Raw genomic sequence first — 23,362 nt, 5'->3', positions numbered from 1 at the left:
AACACGAAGCTGGTTTTTGAAAATTGTAAGTCGTGTATCTGCCCCATTTCTTCTTTATGACTTGCACAATACACCAGTCTTCGTAAACAACACATTTATAGCAGGGGTTAAGTACCATACAAGAGAGCTACATTGTACATCTAGTCATACTGTCATAAACAGCCAGCATTTTTCCTGCAGCAGTCACACCACCATCATCATTATTCCAGGGAAATCCTCTCACATTGTCAGCTCCTACGTCGTTAGATACAATGTAGGGCCCTACTACTAGGGGGCTGTAGGACCGGCTCGTCAAAAATAGAGAACCTGAACAAGCGTGCTCGGGACGTCTCAGCACTCCAGTAAAAACTTGATCAATGGCAAAATCGTTCGCCACAGAAAAATCATACTTTGCGGGTCTTGCGTTGCACGCTTGGAGGTGAAGTACAGAAGGCGAGTCGATCCGAGTATGACCTTTCGGACCGGACTGGACTGAACTATTCCAAAAATAACAACGAGGGGTCACGGGTGCGAGTCAACCCTTGTGACACGGATTTCTGTGCCGTGTCACCTCCCTAGTTTGAGTACGACTCCCTGGTGTGTACCGATATGAAGAGTTGTACGGTGTCCTGTTGACCAATTAATACGTGTGGATGAATTAGTTTTTGTCGGTGATTGCTTCCTTTGTTGATTGTTGTTTTGCACAGGTTTGTGTGGTGACCTACCCACTGTAGATGAATGGTGCACACTGACTGGCAAGTGTTGTACACACTTACTGCACAAGTGTGAATTGGATGACGGAGGACATGATGATATTGGCCCATGGCAGTCATCTGCACTGCAAGTGTCCACCTTGCTATTGCTCTGTGTGCAAGGCATTTGCTTGGAGAACGTTAACCGCCATCTACCTCAATGGAGCAAGACAGCTACTCATCAGCTTGATGGTCTATGCCAAATGTTGCAACACCTGACTGCAGCCATATCCGAACCTTGCTTCAAGCTTCAACTGGTCAATGAGCGCGTGTGTCATCTTGGTGGTATCCTGATCCGCGTCTTGCTATGTGTCTTCTATGGTTTGTCTCAACATGCTGCAGCGTGTGTTCCGCTAGTTCAGGAAACCAGACTCGTGCCAGAACTCCTTTCTCTGGCGACGGCATTGGTGGATCGTTTTGATTCCTTGGCCATCCCGCCCTTAATCGGTATGGCAGCTGATGTAATTCATGTAGTTCTCCTGATTCTTTCTCCGAACACACCTCTGCCTCTACTCATCCCACTTGTTTGTCAGTTGATTAAGTCTGATGGCTTGTCAGTAGTGCAGCAGCTGATCACAATCGATGTGGAAAAGCCGTGTGCTATCCTGTGTTCTAGGAAGAGCCACGTTCATCAGGTCATTCCGTCTGCCATGAAATCATTGTTGGAAACTGCAACTTGCTTGCAACTGCCAAGTCTTGGTTTTCCTGTGTTAGGATCAACCAGCTGCAACCCTATCAATGTTAGTTCTGCTCTCCTGCTATCAGCTGTTGACTCGGGGATTTGTTTAAGTTCCAAGTTGACACAGGCATTTTTGTTGTTTCTGGCCCAGTGCACGTGTCCAAGAGTGCTGTATGCTCTTGTCCCATTACTTGAGAGGCTTTCTCCTTGTCTATGCATCTCATCAGATGTCTGGCTAAGCAATTTGTTGATCGTCTACAGGAATTGCCAATACTCGGCTGCTCTGGGTGAGCAGGTCCTACAATACATGTTGGCAATCATCCGGAAGCTGCCTGTTTGCCATTCAATCATTCATGTTGATGGAAGTGAAGGGCCTGGTTGTGTTGGTGGGTATGCTGCAGAGCAGAGTGCTGGCTGGCCAGTGTCCTTGAAAGCCTACCTTGACATGATCTTGACCTCTTCGTTGGATATTGCTCTAGCCCTAGTCCAACATCTTGGAAAGTTTGCAGAGTGTGCTGGCAGTGCACGGTACAAGCTGTGCTGGCAAGTTGCTGTTCCGTTGCTTGAGGCAGTTAGCAAGGCTGATACAGGTGACTTGGACAGCCTCTCTTCCTCCTCTCTATCTCTACTTCAATCGTCTCTCTTGCTGTGTACCAAGATTCTGGTTACAGCCTCTGATCAGGAGCAGTTCCTTGAGAGATTTCCATGGCGTTTGATGTTTGAGAAATGGCTTGGTCACCCTCTGCTTCAGCAATTCTCCCTGCCGCTGCTGGGTGTCATTTTGTCCATTTCAGTTGAACAGGTTTTTTCGCACTCTTCAGATGATGACTGCGTGTCCAAATTGGCTGTGTTTCATCCATCTCATCGGCACGTTTTGTCTTGGATGGTTGACATAGTAGTGTGGTGCCCTGCCACCGCTAGCAGTGGTATCAGCAGCAGCGGTGGCGGCGGCGGCGGCAGCAGCAGCAGCAGCACCACCACCACCACCACCACCACCACTGGCCAGTTTGAAGTTGAGCAGTGGGATGCAACATCGTTACGCGCTTCTACCTGTCTCACGGTTCTTTTGTCACAGTGGAGTCGCTTTCCACTCATCAAGCAGGCTCTTTGGCAAGCTGGTGGCGCAGAGAAGTTAATGTCTACTTTGGCCACAGAATTGTCTTGGACTGCCTATCACAATGAGAGGTGGCACCAAGAACAGCAACAGCAGCAGCAACAGCAGCAGCAGCAGCCGCAGCCGCAGGAGCAGCAGCAGCAGCCACCAAAAGCACGTGCCGAAAGTGCAGCAAGTGTGCATCACTCTTTGCTGGATTCATTGGTCAACCGAGCTGTTGCTCTCCTGCGCTTGCTTTCATCCATTCTCTATCACTTTGGTGATGCTGATCAGGTAAGCTTCTCATCTATTTAAAAATAGAGTTGTGTTGAACACCTGTACCCATGCACTGTGAGAGCTTTGCTCTTCGACCTCCCAGAACACCTGCACCCATGCTTTGTGAGAGCTTTGCTCTTCGACCTCCCAGTTTCCTATCCATGTTCATACCTGAATCAAATTTATTTTGACCAGTGGTGCAGAGCACATGAAAAGGTTGCTTTTAGGTCAATATTTGAGGTTTTGAGTTATCATGCCCTTGTGGTAGCTAGCTCCTCCAGCTTGCATAGGTAAACAAAACCCGGATGAAAACTCTCACACAAATAATACTGTGGCGCATGGCGGCGTTTTTTGGAGTGCGCAGTCATGTCTCAATTTTTTTCGAAACCCCAAAGACATGTTTTAGCTGACAGCAGCCCACATCTGCATTGCATGGACTGGTGGTGGCATGTGAGCATTGCATGGACTGGTGGTGGCATGTGAGCATTGCATGGACTGGTGGTGGCATGTGAGCATTGCATGGACTGGTGGTGGCATGTGAGCATTGCATGGACTGGTGGTGGCATGTGAGCATTGCATGGACTGGTGGTGGCATGTGAGCATTGCATGGACTGGTGGTGGCATGTGAGTAGACTGGCTAATTGTGCGGTTTGCAGTTGGTATGGATAGTTGAAATATTTCATTTGTGTACTGGTCTTGTTCAGGATATTGCCACTGGGCTTGATGAGCTCACACCAACCTTCCTCAGACTGTGTACGTTGCCGAGTGAACTGCTAGTTCCTCTTACAACTAGCCTTGTTCAGCTGTGCACATTCTCTGCACATTCTGAGTGGACAGCTGATGGTACTGTTGTTTGTCCGGACTGGCCAAAATCCGAAGCGCAGTGCCATTCTGGTCTTGCTTCTCAAGCGGACAGTGCGGATCCTCACTCAACCAACAGCTCCCGAGCCTCTACATCGTTTGCTCCTGGTGTTACTGATGCTTCAGTGAGATCAGTTTCCTCTCTCGCTAGCATCACCCTGACCGACCATCAGTGGCCGCTTTCAGCTAAGCGGCAGCATGTTCACTACCATAAATCACTGTCGGTAGGGAATACCAATGGTGGTGGTGGTGGTGGTGTTGATGATCATGATGCTGCTACTACATCTGTTTCTCCGGTGGCTAGTGTAGTAGGTAGTGGTATTAGCAGTCAAGCTGAATCCTCTGATGAATTCCCAGATGCTGATAGAACTGCTGAAGGTTATGATGCTGACGTTGAAAGTGATGATGACGAGCATCCAACTCAAAGGACTGCAAGTGCACGGTAAGGACTTTCCATTAGTCCGTCAGTAAAGCAGTACAGACATTTCAGTCACGTTTCAATCGTGTCTTTAATATAGCATTAATTATCTGTACACATTTGAAACCCAACCACAAGAGTCATAGTGCTCGATAGACTAAGTCACTAATGCAGGTTGTCGGCCAGTGAGCATGTACTGTATTTTCCGGAGTATAAATGTAAGCTGCACTGGAGTATATGCCGCATCTCCCATTTTTGCCACAAAATACAGACATCTATCCTATCGTTCCCTTGTGTTTCCTTCTATTTTACATTTATGACTGGCTCAGTATCCGAGTTATCGATCCTATTTATCACCGTTAATTTGATCATCGGAGTATAAGCCGCACCCCTCCCCCCCCCCCTTTTGGGTGAAGTTTGAGTGTTTAAAATGTGGCTTATACTCCGGAAAATACGGTATGTACAATTGTGCATGCCTGTTATCATTCTACTCCCCAAATGTCCTTCCTGTTTGGGCTGCATGCCTGGGAATTGCGTAGTCAGATTTAACATTTGGGTCACCTGATGGCCCAGTCCACATTCAGAAAACTGGCCAAGTCTGGATGCACAAGTAGCTTCATTCAACCTACTTCCTAGTAAGATGAATACTGTAAGGTAATGTTTGCCTTGTAAAAATGCTTGCACTCTTTGCGAGAGGCGCCGAACTGCGATTTATGAACTTTGCAAACCAGTCTCAATTTCTAATAATGCAAGCGTTTCATGTCGCAAACATAAAATCATTATACAGTATTTATAGGTTTTTGTTTCTACCGTCAAGCACTGTGTTGGTCTACACTATGTTGTGTACATTCATTGTTTGCCATGCAGCGCAACCTGTGGCACAGCTGACGTGTTGCTTCCTGAAGCTCCAACGTTTGTGGAAAGACTTCAACTGCCAGATATGGCGCGACTTCTTGTGTCAATGGCAGCAGCTGTCGACGAGTAAGGGAAAATGAATATGCACTCAATGTTCAAATGATTGTTTTTGTACCTGTCTGAAGGTGATCTGACTGGTACTTCGAAATGCGACACTCAAACTCGAGCGTTTGATTCACACACGAAAAGTTGGGATGGCACACGTGTTTGAAGTACCTGTGAGTGAGTAGGTGACCATGAGGACAGAGGAGGATTTCGAGGAGTGACATTTGAAGAAGCGAAAGTTGTTGTATGATTTTTCTCTACAAGCTAGTACTTTCTAGAGTGGTCATGTATGTTGTAGAGTGATTTGATGCTGCTTGAACATGCCAACGATTGGGAATCCTCACATTTTGCATTAGCACAGCTTTAAGAAATTGTGCATAACTAAATGGCAGTGTCTGGGTATGTTGTTAGTGGTGGTGGTGGTGGTGGCGGCGGCGGCGGTGTCATTGTGTTTATTTCAATTGCCAATTCAAGTGGGCAAGCGCGAAGCCACGTTCTAGTCCCTGTTGGGTGCACGCCTGCGCACACGTGTGTGTGTGTGTATGTGCATGTGTATGTATGTGATGCTATTGTTCTCCGTGTACTGTATTGGACTCAGGGTTTTCATTGGCCAAATGTTGCTGGGATCATTAAGTCGCATAGTAAGCTGTAGTCCAGCGAATGGTGCCATAGTTACTGATCTTGTAAGTACCTTCACCTTGGCGTGTCATAGACTACAGCCTTTGGGTGTAGCAACTTTCCTTTTTAGAATTAGTGTGCGGTAGTAGTGTGTGATTGGTCATGGTGTATAGCAGTGTGTGATTGGTCATGGTGTATAGTAGTGTGTGATTGGTCATGGTGTATAGCAGTGTGTGATTGGTCATGGTGTATCCCACCATTCTACATATTGGTCTACATTTTAAAATGTTGTATCTTTCCTTGGTAAATTGACTACGCACCACTGTTGCACAATGTACGCAAAATTGTCAACGGCCGGATGCTGCTGCTTTATACCTTCTTCTGTCTTAGCGTGATGTCCTGTTATGTCTTTCATGTACAGAAATTAGCCGAGCACTGCTTAAAATGCTTCACACCAATGTTTACTAATACACAGAAGTCTGGTAAGTACTTGCTACTGCTGCAGTGTAGAGTGTAGAGGAGGGTGTTTCAAATAGGAACGGTTTGACAGCAAAAATGTGTAGACCCAAACTGATCACAAACGTGGTTTGTTCACTCGAAATATGTTTGTGGAAGGAAGCTGGCATGCGGAGGTTTGCTTTGAGGCCAGAGTCGATCGAACTGAGCGACTGCTTTGTGTTGGCCCATTGCCTCCAAGTTGCCCGATTTTTCGTTTCAAATTTTGGTGTGACAGGAACGGTTTTGGAGTCCACGTCAAGTTCACCCTGAGTTCTGAAATTAGGTAATTGCTATCGCTCCACGACGGCCAGTACAGGGAAACAATAAGCCTTGTGTGTGCTTCCATTAGTTTTCATTGGTATACGGTGCATTATTGGCGAGAGGCGAGCCGCTGCTTACCTGCGACAAGAAGTTGATTTTTCAAAAGACGTAAACACTGAAGTCGCAGTGCCAAGCAACACGTCAAAAACTCACCTGCTTGGTATAGCGCTTCTGGTCATCGCAGAGCCATGAACCTTTGGCTCGGAGTAAACCACATCGTAGTCTCACGGTGACATATGTTTTCTAATCAGAATACTAAGAGAGAAAATGAATAATGAGTCCGTTCCGGTTTGCGACTTATCTCCTATTTGAAACATCCTCCTCTACAATGTGCCAGTCATGTGCATGTCGGAGTGCAGCCAGAATCCTTTTCACGATGAGAGAAAAAAATGCTGGGCTGGGAAACATTTACCAGGTACACGTGGAGTCGGTTAATATTCACCTACTGAAGCCCATTGCACACTACATTGCACGCTACATTGCATTGTTGGGGCATTCCTGTAAACGTTACTATGCAAAGTGATACACGTAAGCGTTTTCAGATGGGTATACATCGGGATTATTTTGTATTTCATACTTGTGTTGATTACCAGAGACCGAAACATGCATGTGTGTATGTGTGTGTGTGTGTGTGTTTGTGTGTGTGTGTGTGTGTGTGTGTGTGTGTGTGTGTGTGTGTGTGTGTGTGTGTGTGTGCACGTGCACTTTTGCAGGCCTGGAGGAAACAGTCGTGTCTTTTTTAGTAACTGTGTGCCAGTGGCAAACTACTTCAGAGACGTTGTACATGCTGTTCCGCCTGATCATCACTGCAGGCTGTATGCAAGTGAGTGTCACTCTCTACGAAACTATGTACATACTTTTCCACAATGACTGTTTACAGCTGTGCCAGTCAAGTTTGATGTAGTCACTCCAACAAGTACGTGTGAAGACATGTACTGCAGGCGCGTCGGAACGACTTTGGAAGTGGGGCGGCCATGGTCCGGGGGTCCTCCCCCGGGAAAAATTTCAAAAATTAAAGCCAATTGCAAGCATTTCCGGGCATTTGGTGCCATTTCAGTGTACGGTAACTACAATGAAAGACTTTTTGATTCTGCAAAAAACCAAGGAGATGCTACGATCGGGGACAAACATTACCCTCCCCCGGGAAAAAATTCAAAAATTGAAGCCAATTGCAAGCATTCCCAGGCATTTGGTGCCATTTCAGTGTACATGGACTTTTCTGTTTGATTCTGCAACAAACCACGATCGGGGACAAGGATTTGCCACGTTTGCGCTGAGATCATCGCGCTTTGTTGCAGTGTGCTAAAAAAAAAAAAAAAAAAACGGCCGAAAAAGTGGGGCGGCCATGGCCGCCCCGGCCGGTGCAGTTCCGACGCCCTTGTACTGACACCCACACACACTTGCACGAGAGCGTGTGCTCGCGCACGCATGCATGGATGCACACCCACACAAATACACATGAAGCAGTCAAAACAAGCTTGGCTGCATCTGCAGGTGTCCTTTTGCATGAATAGAGAGATTTTCTTAGCCTTTTTCATTATTGCCTGATTCGTCAAACACTACGAAACTTTGTCATGCGCAACCTCTCTTATGTATTCACTCGCTGCTGACATGTGTGTGGTCTCCTGTCTCGTATAGTGTATTCACTGATCAGTATTATACATGTATTTCTGAATTGGATGCATTGCTAGCATGAAAGTTTTACCCCGTGAAAAAAGCACTCCAAGTGGTATTTATTTGTATTCAAAAGCAGATTGAATATAAAGGACTGTATATATACCGGTGCTTTGTAAAGGATGGCAGTGCAGGCGATCAGGAATTGCGCCCTGTATGCAAACTGGCTCGACTTGGACGAGTGTGTGAACCTGTTTCTTACTGTTTTGTTTGGTAATGATTGCGGTCTTTACAGACTCGTCTAATGCTGTTGGCAGCGTTGTCCAAGCTAGTTGATGTGCCCTATTTTCCAACTCATGCCATTGCTTTTCAACTTGGAGCCCAGCCAACTCCAGAGATTCTGAATCAAATTGAAATGCTGTGTATGGACATGGAGGACTGTGCTACTCAGTGGCCTAAGAATGGTCTGTCGCTGGTGATGCGCTGCTGCCTGCATGTTACTGGACTCGCAGAGAAGGCAACTGCCATCAGCACCTGGTTTCTACTATGCGCGAGTAGGGGGGAACATGAGATTCAACTGGCAGCTGATAGTCATGGATCAATACTCGTCTGGTACAGGTGAGCTTGAAGCAGGACAAGCACCTTCAACATTTCAACATAGATTGCTCAATGTTGTCTTTCACGGTGCTGGGCGTAGTACTGAAGGTAGCCTGCACACACTTGAAAAATGATAATTTCCAACATCACGCCATGTTTATGCTATCAGCCTGTTTCTAGCTTCTTATGCTATACTCTGTTTCTCAGCACCTCGAAGACTACCACTGGTGAAAATTTGATTTTAGGGTATACAGTGAAACCTCGTTAGGAAGAACACGGATAAGACAAATGTTTGCCTAAGAAGAACTAGTATTCGTAACTGTATTGGATAAAACCCTGTGTATTCACTGGGTAAAACATATGGATAAGAAGAACTCCCGTTATTGCGAACAAATATCGGTCCCTTGATGTTCGTCCTAAAGAGGTTTGTACTTCCCCTTTAAAAGTTCTCTGTTCGTTTCTTTCACTTGTATTACTTTTTTCTTCTCAGATGGAGTGAAAAGCAATCGAAACAAGACCCGTTGGTGTTTGAGCGTCTTCTCAAGTTTGGTGAATGGTATCACATTGGTTGTGTCCTGGATCTAACCTCACCACAGGTAAGCCTTTTCTGTGGTAATCCTCAAATTGTGTTGAGTTTTATCTCGAGACAGTCAGTTTGTCATGATGGCTGCCCAGAGATCTAGCTTTTTAATTCGCCATTCCCAATTCTAAATGTGGCGGCATATCTTTAGGGAATACTTTGCTTCAAAAAGCCTGTCATGGCAGAGTACCTTGCCACAAGTACTAAGTCAGTCGTGTAAGCTACATCCTCTGTACTTTTGTGTACGTTGTGTTTGTTTTGATGTGTGGCTAGGCAAGAGTTCACCTCTACCTTGATGGTGTTGCAGTGGGCAGTAAGCAAGTGCCTGGGTGGTCTGCTGCTGCTATGAGCAGTGCTTCTGGTGGTCAGAGTGCGCACTCCAAAGACACTGGTGATTCATTGATGTGTGAGATTGGTTCAGAGAGTAATCTACTGCAAGGAGCACCAGGAGCAATCCCCAGTGAGGCCAGTGTTAAAGTCGTTGGTGATATTGAAGAGTCGGCAAGTCTCATCGTGGAAGGACAGGAGGCTATCACAGGATCATCCGCATCTCCAGTTTATTCCACTTTGCTAGTTAGCAGCACTCTGGTCTTTGAATGTAAGTGTTTGTAATGTACATGTACGCTGTAGTATTGCATGTGTAGTACAGATGTGTTCCTTTTAGAGAAAACCCATTCCAGTTAGCTCAACCGCTTCAGGTTTACCTCCAAAGAATACATGAGCCGAGCCAAGCTAAAAGGTGGCTTAGGCATAATTTTTGGAAATTTCTTTTTTCATGCCAAAGTGATGTCTATATATCTAACTTCCATCATGGAAATTTTGCTGCCCATCTGAAATGTATATGTGCCATAAATAAGCATACATTGTGCACATGTCACAGAATGGCTGGTATCAATCACACTAAGGATTCCAAGACCTTCCGAAACTCCAAGAAAACATGGGACACCAAGTGGAGACAAAGCTTAGCAGGTGTGCAAGCAATACAAGAATAATGAACTTGTGTTCTAATTAGAAGATCCAAGAAAGAAGAAATAACATAATATGTACATTTTAAAATTTTCATCCTGACTCATGTCATTTTATCACGCAATACGAATTTTCATATCCTTCATCATGATGTTGTGACTATATTTTTCGCTGGGGTGGGGAACGTCGCATCTTACCAAGACAGTCCGTCATACTCTCTCCAATCACCTATGCCAAGATGAATTAATCCTTTCATGTAGCTCGTAGTGCTGTGCCAGACATCTGCTACATATAGGTCCAGTAGACTACTGCACATCGCTAACAAGCGGCACTGGTTCGTTGTCCGTCCTAGTCCATGTCATTCTCCTTCCCTGCCAAGGATACTGGTAGAAGGCGCCACAGGACAATATGCTAGCAGGTAGAGTCAATGCATCGCTTCGTCGTGTGGCACTATTTCCTTGAAACGAGGAAATTTTGGAATCCAGTACGCCACGTCATGAACACTAAATTGAAGGTAGCCGAAACAAAGTGAAACATCGCAGCAAGAGCAAGCTCACCAGGCCGCTTGTCAGAACGATAGTCGGAAGGCTTGTAGACGTCTCCCCATAGCTATACTCGTCGCTCTAGCCGTGGCCACGATAAGAAACACAGCCACTATGAATGAGCGAATCTTCCTCGTCAAGTAGGTTTGGGCGCATACGGATACAGAATGTATCCTCCACATTCTCTAGAATGTGGAGGACCCACATTCTCTAGAAGCTCCATTACGATCTCTGGCAGCGCTGAGGAATCCCCACAACGATGAAAGAGGGAACACTGAAGAAGTGTTGCTCAAACATAAAAAGGCTTCTCTCTTCATCCTCTTTCAAACTTGAATGAAAGTGAATATTTTCGCGATCGCGCTCGAGTAGAATTTTGCCAACTGTGGCATTTTGGTGATTTTCTCGATTTGTTGGCAAAACACGAAGCCACTTTTTAGCTTGGCGCGGCTCACATTCCATTGATGAAAACATGTGAAAACTGGAATAAGTTACTATTCCAGTTAGCAACTGCTTTCCTTTTGTTGCCGTGTTTGGCAAGACGTTTAGTATGAAATGTATTGTTGTATGCATCTGTGTCTTGCATGACCCTGGGTACATGGGTATGGTTAGAGTACATAAGTAAGGGGTGCAGCTTGCCAAATTAGAAGCAAACAAAACGCATTGATATCAGTCTTTCGCTGCCATATGGCTCACTGATGCCAATGTATGGTAGTCGAAGCAGCAGAACAACGGACACTAGTAGGTCCATGGATCATAAACCTGATGAACTAACACCGTATCATCTATGACGAGCATGGAAAGGCCTAGTTGATTGCAGATCAAGAAAGGAGTTGCACGCCTTTGCTGGTGTTCTCTTGATTCTGAGTGCAGTACAATTAACTCATGAAGCACCCATATACGTACCGTATTTGGCGGAGTGTTAGGCGCACTTTAAATCGCAAAAAATGCCTGTGCGACTTAGACTCCGAATGCTAAATTTGAATCGACCAGTGCATAATGTACATGTATGTATGTTATCATTCGTTGGCTTTCATGTGCTGCAATACATCATTGCACTAGTGCGAAGCGTCTACATGTAGTCAGTTCTGAGTGAAGGGCAAACTAGGAACTTTTTGCTAGAACTTCAATCGTGCTTCTCAATTTTTCAACTAATGATAACAAATCCAAGTGCTTCGCATCCAAGTCGTTCCGAAAAATTGAACTTGGATAATGAGCCAGTATGAAATGAAAAGTAGAAGAAGAAAAAAACATGGAAACGAGTTATGAAGCTTCTTTTCGTTCTGAAAAAGTTCATATTTACAAACTTATTTTGCTTACAAACTTATTGTACGTATGAGTACCTATCCAATGGGCTTTAGAAGTTTAGATGAAAACGCCCAAACGTTTTCGCATTTGATATAGCTGTCATCCTTGATTTACAGTAACTATCTTAGGACCAGCTTTCCAAGCCGGAATATATTCCAAATTGTGTTGTCTAGTTAAGTAATGTACCCCGGAGTATAGTACATGATTATTTTGCTACATACTTCCTCCAGGAACCGAAACGTTGTCACTGATAACCTATCAGTTCTGGTGAATAGACCTCTGAGGAGCCGAGCAAAGGTTACTCTGAGTGAAACTCAAACGGTGCCACTTTCTCTTGTATAATTGTGCACATACTCCAAAGACCTTTATCCACTCATTTTCCTAACCGGTTTTGTTCCACTGAACCAATTTTCTCGAGCACACTATTTCTTCAGAATGTAAGTGATAAAAGCCACAAAGTGTACGAATGTGTGTGCGTGTGTATGTGTGTGTGTGTGTGTGTGTGTGTGTGTGCATGCATATGCGTTTGGTATGTATGCAGCACCCGTATCTGCCACTGGTATATTTGCTCTCTACACCAGCAGCTTCACAAGTATTGGATTGGATGGCGTAATGCTGTACAGAGGGGGATCTGGCTATCATCCATCTTGGATCTCTTCACTCCATGAATTGTTCTCATCTAGTTTCTGGGCACATCTGAGTGGTACTAACAAACACATCAAGCCAGGAGAATCATGGTCGTTTACTGACAGTCAGACGCTCATGGTATGTGTGTAAATTGTCACGAATCCCCTAGTTATGCCTTCTGGCTCATTTAACTCATCATTTGAGAAGTCACAGTGGGAGCTTGATGAAATTTCCCAGTGTAATTTTCCAACATCGTTTTCCAGAGTCATTTTCCGATGTCAACACAAGTCTTGATGCATTACTTGTCAACTATGGGTCCTTTTCCAGCAGTCTTTGTTTGGAAAAAGGTCCTTTTCCAGCAGTCTTTGTTTGGGAAAGGTCCTTTTCCAGCAGTCTTTGTTTGGGAAAGGTCCTTTTCCAGCAGTCTTTTCCAGCAGTCTTTGTTTGGGAAAAATTGGCTAGGGAGGAGAAACTGACAACAATGCTGACATTCATACATTCATTGACTTGATATTGACTTGATATTGAGCTGTAGTGCGTGTACGGCGGGTACAAACACCGTTCCAACCTAAAATTCATGAACAAGTTACTTGGGTGGACCATAATAGCAGTAGTATTGCATATAGAATATGGAACAGTTTTTGGCTTTGCCAGCACGTGCTTTACACTTGATGGAGCCAGCTAGCAATACCCATCATTGTCAGAAAATCGCCCATGATGGATGGCATCATGTATCCTAATATGACCAGATGGCCCAAGTTGCTGGGTAATTACATGTCCAACACATTTTCAGGGCAATCACTTGTTCTACACATTTTAGGGCAATTGCTTGTCCATTACATATCCGGGTACTTAGTAACTTACTTGGCAGTATTGTTTATTTGCAGGGTAGTTACTTATGCAACACGTTTCATGATAGTTTCTTGTCCAATGTGTTTCTAGGGCAATTCCTTGTCCAATTAATTTCCAGGACAGTTACTTATCCAATGTTTGTAAGAAGTAGTTCTATAGTGTATTGTATGCCTATTTGTTCTGTAGTTTCTTCTGCAGACCCACGTTTTTCTTTCTTATCTTGATGTAGGGAGATTTGTGTATGGGATACACAGCGACATCACCAAGCCACTGGTATTGCTTTCATTGCAAGCCATCACCCCACAGCTCGAATGGAACTGTTCCTGCTCAGATCACTGGTGGTCTGCCACAATCAGCGAAGCACACGCACATGAAGGATGCTATTTTGGCCCTAGGAGGAATGAGAGCTGTCCTCTATCTTGCAGCTTTAGTAAGGACCTGTGCGTGTCTTGTATCAGCTACTTATTTTTCTGTGGGGCGCGTTCCACCTTAACGAGTCTGTATTTTGATTTTTCTCACTGTTATCGCCTTCCTGTTGATATCACTTTCATTCTCTTCCTCGTACTCCAAAAATCATGTGTTTTCACTTTGAAGTAGTATATTTTACAGCGAGGTTATCTGTTCAATGTATGTCACTCTGTATCTTTTTCTTCTTTGCAGTGTGCTTCTTGGGATGCTGAGCGGAGATGTGATGGTAATCGCCTCCTACCACACGCCATTCATCTCATCTTTTCACTCTCAAAGGGACATTCGGGCAACTGGCTTGATCTGTCTCAATGCTGTGGTCATCAGTTACTTCGTCAAGTCATGCTCACTGGTCGATACACCAGCGACACCAACACATTGCAGGTCTGTCTCTACATCTGTGTGTCTGTATGTACAGTTCTAGCCCAAGAAATTCGACCCGATGAATGTGATCAATTTTTTCTTCAGACTTTTCACTTTTCCATCCCCTCAACTAGTGAATACATGAATAAAGTAGCGCCGCATTCGAGCACAATGAATAGTGTGTGTGTGGTGCTAGGTCCGTGTAGCGCCCGGCGCTATAGTTCTTGTTTGTGTGCCTGTAATTATATAAATCCTTGTTTGTACATACCGTTATGTGTGCATGTTAGTCTGTGTGTAGTTCTCAATCCGTGTTTGTATGATTGTGTACATCTGTCTTTGTGTAGTTCTCAATCCGTGTTTGTATGTGTACTGTATGTGTACTTCAGTCTGTTTGTAGTTCTCAATCCATGCTTGCATGTGTACTGCAGAGAAGGTTCTGTACCAAGGTGTATTGAGCAATCTCTGGTGCTGCCACGACTTGATTGAAGTATGCATTTCTGTCTGTATGCCTGCCTACCTGTATGTGTGGGTGTCTGGCTGTCCTCATGTACGTATGTGTGTCTGTCTGTCTCTCTGTCTGTCTGTCTGTCTGTCTGGATGGATGGATGGATGGATGGATGGATGGATGGATGGATGGATGTGTATCTGGATGTCTGGATGTTTGTATCCGTATTTGTTACGTCAAGGATCAAGGATCCTTGAAGGGTGGTGGCGTTCCTACGGATGCGGAAAACTCGGCCTTTAGCCGAGTCTGACGCGAACCGTGATTTTTTGTTAACGTCTTTTGCTCTCTATTGTGGTTGATCTGTGCTATTCATACAACCTGTCAGGTTAAAGCTTTTCTTGGTACTGGAGAGCTGTATGAATGGCATCCGTGCAGCTTCGTTTCTTGTAACATGAACCGTGGTTCTTTGCTCCTATAATTATTATACTAGTGTGTACCATCACTTAGTTTGAAACAGTGTGTACCATCACTTAGTTTGAAACAGTTTTCAATTAGTAAACAGTACTGTGCAGCACAATGTCATTCAAATTGTTTGGTGTAATACCCTATAACATGGATTTTGTTTGTTTGTTTTGCTGTCTGCAGACGTTGCTGAACAACATCTGTGACAAACAGCTAGTGTACTTCAGTGAAGAAGGCACCCTGGCTGTCTTAGCGGGCAGTGATGCCATTATTGTTCGACCTCGTTTCATTGAATCAGTTTTACTAGAATGGAGAGTATGGTGGAAGGCTGGCTTACAAGTTTGGTACGCTTCTTTAAAGTCCTTGCTGGCCATTATCAGTGAATCTCATCCCCATGCAGCTTTCAACATCCGTCAGTGCGAGGAGGCGGGTGTGCTGCGCTTACTGATCAACACAAGCCGGGTTAGTTCTCATTTTGTAATTGTTTCTTGAACATTGTTTAGAAGAATTCGTACTTCAAGTCTGGATACATGTGATACGCTGTAGAATTATATCCCCAGCTTGAGAGCCGTGGCTGTTTTATTGCTGCACGACTTTCCTCACCATCGTGCCCTGTATTGTGGAACGCAGATGTACGATGACAAGCCATTAGCGTAAATGGTGACATCCTTAGTTAGTACCTGTACATGCATTAATTTGTGTTTGTTCTCTCATTCCATACCCATGCTGGTAGGACTTCCCTAGCGAGACATGTCGACCTGTACCTGATCCCATCATAAGGATCATTGACAGCATGATCACCGTCTTCCTTGGCTCACCACCGGATATGACTGTTCTGAACATGTTGTGTGATTTTCTGCTGAACGAACGCAGTAGTTCAGTCATTCACAACATTCCCGTACACCTACTCAACCCGCTACGAGGTATGTGCTCATTTAATTAAATGTTCGGGGTGCTAGAAATGGAATCTCGGTCATTGACCACTTCAATGGGTCTGCTCCAGTATTCACCCTCACCGCTTTAGGAGTTGCCTGTGACACATTGGTTATTTTTATAGATAGATGGTGGTGGCATACCTACAGATGCAGAAAAGACAGTTTGACTCAACCTTATGTTGGCTGTGAATTATTTTTGCCAGAACATGTGATTGTTGTGATGAATCAGTGTGCTGCTCTTACTAAGTATAGATATGACCAGGTCTTCTCGCTGTAGAGTTTGTCAGATGAGAATAGTTAACACTCTAAGCTAGTGGTGGTGTTCCCTGTAGCAGTCTGCTCAGCTTTGAATTCCGTTGACGGAAACATCTTGTGTGAAGTGATTTGTTTACGATCAGACCTCACTTACCCATACACGTTTGTTTTTCATGGAAATATTGAGTGTGTGTGTGGGGGGGGGGGGGGGGACTGGACAAGGGAAATATTTGAACCGGAACCAGATAACCAAAAGTGTGGTTGTACCCTAAGTGTTTACCGGTACCTTGAATCGGCTTCGAAATGTTTTCCACCGGTTGGTGAGGGTACCAGATGCAAGAGGACAGGATAAACGGAGTTTGACTGTATCATTTTGTTGTTTTGCTGCTGCTGTTTTACTGCTGCTGTTGTGGTCGTCGTCGTTGTCATCATTGTTATCTTTGTTGTGTCTGTTTTATCTGTATACCATTATCAGGTAATGTTGGTGCGAACACCTCTGTTGCTACTAGTAGCAGTGTGGCATCTCAGGCCAAGCAGCCCAGCAGAGGACGTCCACTATTGACCAGCACACCGGGTGAGCACATCAAGACTCGACTGTCAAGAACTCCTAAGCGTAGTGTCAGCAGTCCGGCCCATCACCCCATCAAAAACATCTCTACAGCTCTATTTGAAGTGGCCAGTGATGACGTTGCCAAGGAAGGACGCTTCAATTCCGATGGTATACGTGCTTTGAACAGCAGTGGTGGCGGAGGCGGCGGCGGTGGTGGCGGAGGCGGCGGCAGGGTAGACAGTCCCAGCAGTCCCATGTACACACCACACATCAGTACTGGGAGTCGTGCACCTGACCAAGTTGACATTGCTCATATGGAGGCAGATGTCAATGTCACCACCACAGGACTAGGAAATGAAATCGATCGGAAGGAAGGAAAGGCATCTCAAGGTTCTGTTAGCCCAGCAGCCTCTGCAGCAGCGAGACAGCGGCCTACATTGAGTCGTGGTTTATCCCTGCCAGTTCCCCAATTTTCTGGTGGATCATCTTTGTCCAGGCACAGTCCAGGCAGGCAAAGTGACTCATCAGCTGATGAGGAGATTGACGGCGTTACATCAGCTATGTCTGCACCTGTTCAAGCAGATGGCTTCCTTTTTTCTACACCAATAGCTGCCAAGACGCCTCCTAACTTCACAGTGGAGTCTGATAAGAAGTCTACCTATGATATCCCCAGCCGTGAGCAGTTAAAGAGGTTAACACCATCTAGATCGCATCGTACTCCACGCACAGCACGTCATCATGCAGATCTTGCAAGTGAAGTTACACCAAACTTGGAAGCTCGCATTCTCACCCAACTGCACAACAACATTGAGATTGTTGCAGACGCTCAACTGCAAACTGTTCTGTCCCTGATGCCTGCTGAAGCATTGTTAGTACTCTCGGACAATGACAATATCTCTCTTCGCACAGCTGTAGTCAAGGTGAGAATGTTTATGGCAGTGTGTGGATCTACCAAGGTAACCATAGCATAACGTGCACCAGGGTATAATGTGCACCATGGCGTACCATGCACCAGAGTGTAACGTGCAGCAGAATTGTTTTGTGCAATACGGTGTTATTGGCAATAGAGTAAAACATACACCGGGTATATATGAGTTTTCGCTTTGTTTGCGTGCATGCCCGAGATCCCTCATGCACGCTGCTGACTCGCATGTCACCAAGGTTAGGCTGCCTATCATGGATATTGTTGCCAGCCCAGGTTGGAGTGATTACAGGAGCAGCCCACCTGTCAGCCAACCCGGGATGGAGTTGGACATGTAGTTAGGGTCTAAAGCTGTGCTCACAACTGGCACGTGTACTGGTGTACATGCCAGTCACTTTGACTGTTGGGTCATAAAATCAGTACTCGAAGGCCCTGCACGTCCTAAAATATGACTCGAATTGGTGAAAGCCTGAATGTGTGCTTGGCCACGCATGAACCGCACACATACCGATTACACGCGCCGGTTGTGAATACGGCTTACTACATGTACACCACTGCATGTGCGTTTTGGTTAGCTTTGGCAGTTTGAGTACCTGACAAACTATTTTTAAAATAAACTGAAATTCTGTCAAGTATCATGTACACGTGTACTGTATGTTTTTCCCCTTTGTCGATTGGTGATTGTTGTAAAAATGGTGGACATTGTCCAGTGTTGACTTTTATTGAGATTGGAGATGCATCAGCCTCTGCGTGTTTTGCTACCATTTCTTACTGTACCTTTCACAGACTGTCAATGTCATGCTGAATCGCTGTGGCAAGCAATTTCTTCAAGCAATGAATGATTTCAAAGGATTCCATCTTCTTGCCAATCAGGTACAATCCTCCTCCTCCTCCTCCCCCAGTGTAACTGTCACAATAACACACTACAATGTAGTGTACATGCACATTTATAGCCACAAGCATGTCGTATGCATCAGACTGTATCGTAGGCTTACATAGCCAAAGCCACCGGTACCTTCAGTGAGCGCGCCCACTGCAGAGGGGCAGCAAACTTCTCATGATGGTAGTCTCTCTCTGTCTCTCTCTCTGTCTCTCTGTCTCTCTGTCTCTCTCTCTCTGTCTCTCTCTGTCTCTCTCTCTCTCTCTCTCTCTCTCTCTCTCTCTCTCTCTCTCTCTCTCTCTCTCTCTCTCTCTCTCTCTCTCTCTCTCTCTCTCTCTCTCTCTCTCTCTCTCTCTCTCTCTCTCTCTCTCTCTCTCTCTCTCCCCCTAATGTATACCTTGTTTGTGTTTCTCCTCTGGTGTCCTTGTTTTTGTGTACCATTTGTACAGCTTGTTCGGCATCCAGTGTCTGTTGAACTAATGAATGCTTGCTGGTCATTGTTCCTGAAGGCGCCCACCGATATTGTCGATAGCAGGTCAGGCTTATTTCATTTGCAAACCTCTTCCTTGTGCAGTTTGAAGACTTACTAGTATTTCCTCTTCCTCTAGTATGTCATCACTGATGAGACTCTTATTGGCGATGGTGCCATCGTGAGGATAAAGAATTCAAGATGAGAGACGTACAGTAGGTATCGGTTGTATAGCGTGGGTGTTTGAAAAACGACTTTCTATTCTTATGTCCGATATTTCTTACACACGATTAATCAAGTGTGACGTATCAGATGCATGTGCGCAGAGACAGGATGGCCATCATACATACAACGACTACGTACATGTATGTGCAGGCTGCTGTGCATGCAGTTGTTCATAGTCCCATATGCTTACCAAAGTAATTATTTAGTTACCATGTGGCTATGCAGTATGAGATACATAACAATCATGTACATGCACATGCACATGACAACAACAGTTGAACCTGCAGCACTGCGATGTAATGCGAGTCGGATCAGAACTGCGTTGGACAGATGTTATTACTACAGGCGATACACGTTGTACTAATCTGGTATGTTTTGCTACACAAAGTCCATTCTTAGGACCGATATATTCTACTATGCGATAACATTGCCTGTAAGAATAAATGTTCACTTGAAACCCATGTTTTGATTATGAAAACATGAGAGGTCATTCTTGTAAGCAGTGTATTCTTTTACACGACCACGCTATAACCGATACGCACTGTAATTCTGAAGACAAATGGTGACAGCTACCCATCACCAGTTGTAGACCTGGTCAGTTGTAGACCTGGTCAGTTATGCACTTTTTAAGTATAAGTAGAAAGCGTTGTTGTTTTGTAGAAGAAAAGAAAAAGACCAAGGACCTACAAGTTACGCTGTAATGTCCACTAACATCACCAGTTACTAAACAATCAGCTCATGCCACAACGTTGCACGACACTGAGCGACGGTACTGACGTTCTACAACTAACTGGCTAACAGCTCTAGCACATCTTGGATGCGCACTCCAACAGCCTTCCAACTTCAGGGCTCACAGTTGCGTAGAAAAGCGTCGATTAGATGGGGGCGGTGCACGTGCTCCAAAATGCCAGCTTGGCCAATCAGCAGTCAGCATTTCGTCGCATTTTTGCTCGAAGTAGGGGGTGTTTGAAGGAGTTAGCAGCACTTCAGCCAGGTTCTACGAAGCTGGGACTTGGCCCAGGCACAGATGACAGGTGTTCCAAAAGATTTACCGAAACAAATTTTCATTACTCACACGGGTATGCCAGAGCATATGCGTAAACTTCGTGAGATATAGTACAGCATTCGAAAGGAGTATCCAAAAACGTCTTGGTAAATTTCTTTGCCAGGGTCTCCTGAAAATTTTGAGCTATAGATTGTCCAAATCGACCAAGGGGGAGATGCTCTGTACTGATTTTAGTAACCCCGAGTCCCAGCGGCGCGCAACCGCTTGCGCGAAAATGTGTGAAGATCAAACAACAAGAAAAACGCATGCATGCAGCAGAACAGCAACGCGTGCCGTCGAAGAGAAAATCATTGTGCACAGATTGTTCAGTGTTCTCTCCTCAGTTCGCCCGCGGCGTTGGTTGCTGTGCTTTCATTCTCGCTGGAGTTCTTGTGGCAGCGCATTTCGCCGTCATGGAGGAACTGGCACCCTGGGAAACCTGGTCTTCAGTGGCCCTCGACAAACGCCCGGTGGATTTGCTGGTCCCGTTCACCTCCATCCGATCACCAGCTCCGTGTGGTATCATCATGTTCTCGGCGTTACCTGCCTGGCGAGCTCTGACTCGTTTGTTTGTCTTCTTACCTGTGGAATCATCACGATCGCTCATTGTAGGATCAGCTTTTGGTCGAACATGGCATGTTGTTTTTACTGGGACTAGCACAGCCACAGGTTGCGTTTCGCCTTCTCCTCCAAAATATCGCGAACATCGGCTCTAAAACTACGAGAACAGGCTACAAGTACAACTCTGGTTCTTTCTCTTTTCTGTTCTGTTTTGGATGCGTGGGATGTACACGATCGGTACTCTGCCGGGGTCACGCGACTCACGTGCACCAAACCCTCCCTCGCACGACGCTTTTGTCGATCCTGCATGCCTACTGTGAGCCCTGAACTTGGAAGGTTCTCAGTTATATGATAACATAAGAGGGGAACTTGAAGTTCCTTGGTCCTTTTTCTTTTCTATAAATTAGGGGTGAAACGAGTATCTATTTTGACCAACCGATCACTCGTTCATAATATTCGATCGAGTATCCGATTATTTCGAGTATTTTATCAAAATTCAAAAGCACTAGATTTGCGAGTTCTCGACCAATTCGGAAGAAATTATCTGTGAACATAGAACAAAAGTCGCCAACGTCTTGTACAGAGTGTAAAGTAACGATTTTCATCAGTACTTTCATATCTCAGAACGTTACTTGCCGTGGTGATCGCATCGTCCAAGTCTTAAAATACTGACTCAAAGCCATGCATAACGCATGCATACCAGTGGACCAGCCGTACAACAAAAGTTTTTGAAAAATACAATGCCAATACTAAAAAAAAACAAAAAAAACAAACAAACAAAAAAACGATCGAGTGCAAAATTTCGAATACTCGCTCGTTTGAAATTTTCGAACGAATACTCGAATGTTCGAACTAATCGTTTCACCCCTACTATAAAATGTATCCTTGGCTCTCTATCCGAGTCCATTTTTGTAGAAGACTTGCAGTTTGGGTATTTGATTTGTTGCTGAACTGCCTTCTATATTTGGCAGCCTTTTTTCCAAGTATGATTTGCTTATGGATTTCTGCATATGCTCGAGTTGGTACTGTGTTTGCTGTTACCATTAACTTCAACGTTCATTGCCAATTTATGCTTGAAAAATTCGTTCTTGATGGCCTATAATGATTCCTTTGTGTTCATACGCATGTGTGTGTGTGCTTGCGTGCGTGCATGTGCCCCGTACGCGCGCGCGCGCGTGTGTGTGTGTGTGCGTGCGTGCGCGCGCGCGCGTGTGCGCGTGTGTATGCCTGTCCATGTGCGTTCATGTAGTTTGGTGTTTCTAAACAATGCTGTAGAGACTGGAGAGTGCTTGTTGGATGCTGTGGTACCTGTGTTGGTACTGTTACCAGCCTGCGCTGCTAGTCCTGCTCACAGGCCTATCTGCTTCAACTCTTTACTCGCCTTGCGTATTCTATTACCGTCTATACCCGGCTTGTGTCAACGTCTGCTGCAAAACGGCCTTGTTGACTTGCTCACTACTCTTCTCTTCACTGTACATGAGCTAAGCCTTACATCAAGGTCAGTCATTCGCCAATCTGTACTCACTCCTGGTTACATGCTAATCTACATGTACACTCACACCAGTACTTCTTTCCTGTCCTGGAAACTGCTTGAGTGCTTTACCTAAAATAAACTGGGGGGGGGGGGACTGCTATTGCGCTGCTCGGACCTGGCCCAGAGTGCAGCGACTGCTGCAGTCTCCATGGCGGGCGCTGCAACACCGGTGTTTACCTGGCATGTCTCAGTGTGTTGCTCTCTCCATTCATCGTAATCTCCCTGCGTAACTTCTTGGTCAAACTGGACTTCCAGTGCACGCAGCGAGAGCATGACTTTGAGAGGATCTCAACATCTAGCACTCGCTTTGTATCCAGAGAGATCACGGTCTGGACACCGTACATGGATGAGTGGCCGCGGCGCATCCACGTACCGTCGGTGCTCACCACCACATCACCGGGTTTTGGCTCGTGCTGTGCTGTCCTCGTGGTGACCAGATCAGCCGGCCATCTGGACATGCTCTCTTCGGCTTGATCTCTGGCGGCTTTGAACAATGCATCTCGATGGAAATCAAAAAAATTCTTTGCTAGAGGCGGTGGCAGATCAAGCATTGCGCACACCTTTTTCAAGGATTCCCGGCCGCGGCCGATCAGGCGCATTGCCAGCACAGACTTCCGGTTGACGTCGTACCACTTCACTGCAGGCTGCTTCCTCGACATTGGCAAACTTGTTTCATCACCACACTTGTCGCACCTCCGCCCACACTCTGTCAT

At 45.4% G+C, this 23,362-nt stretch overlaps 1 protein-coding gene across 1 annotated transcript in view; it reads left to right on the top strand.

Annotated features, from left to right (window-relative positions):
• The window catches only part of LOC135809039 (uncharacterized), a 62,379-nt gene that overhangs the window by 5,773 nt on the left and 33,244 nt on the right, over nt 1-23,362 (top strand). Inside the window, exons 5-22 of the mRNA XM_065322297.1 lie at nt 687-2,797; nt 3,484-4,082; nt 4,926-5,039; nt 5,617-5,701; nt 6,058-6,118; nt 7,169-7,278; nt 8,365-8,687; nt 9,157-9,262; nt 9,520-9,844; nt 12,601-12,824; nt 13,768-13,968; nt 14,199-14,387; nt 15,457-15,735; nt 16,007-16,196; nt 16,939-17,933; nt 18,722-18,808; nt 19,265-19,350; nt 22,365-22,613. Coding sequence (XP_065178369.1) covers nt 687-2,797; nt 3,484-4,082; nt 4,926-5,039; nt 5,617-5,701; nt 6,058-6,118; nt 7,169-7,278; nt 8,365-8,687; nt 9,157-9,262; nt 9,520-9,844; nt 12,601-12,824; nt 13,768-13,968; nt 14,199-14,387; nt 15,457-15,735; nt 16,007-16,196; nt 16,939-17,933; nt 18,722-18,808; nt 19,265-19,350; nt 22,365-22,613 — 6,334 coding nt within the window. The remainder of the gene's footprint in view (nt 1-686; nt 2,798-3,483; nt 4,083-4,925; nt 5,040-5,616; nt 5,702-6,057; nt 6,119-7,168; nt 7,279-8,364; nt 8,688-9,156; nt 9,263-9,519; nt 9,845-12,600; nt 12,825-13,767; nt 13,969-14,198; nt 14,388-15,456; nt 15,736-16,006; nt 16,197-16,938; nt 17,934-18,721; nt 18,809-19,264; nt 19,351-22,364; nt 22,614-23,362) is intronic.

Source organism: Sycon ciliatum, chromosome 2 (genome assembly GCF_964019385.1).
Source record: "Sycon ciliatum chromosome 2, ocSycCili1.1, whole genome shotgun sequence".
NCBI classification, from domain to species: domain Eukaryota; kingdom Metazoa; phylum Porifera; class Calcarea; order Leucosolenida; family Sycettidae; genus Sycon; species Sycon ciliatum.
This window is presented reverse-complemented; position numbering and strand designations above follow the sequence as displayed.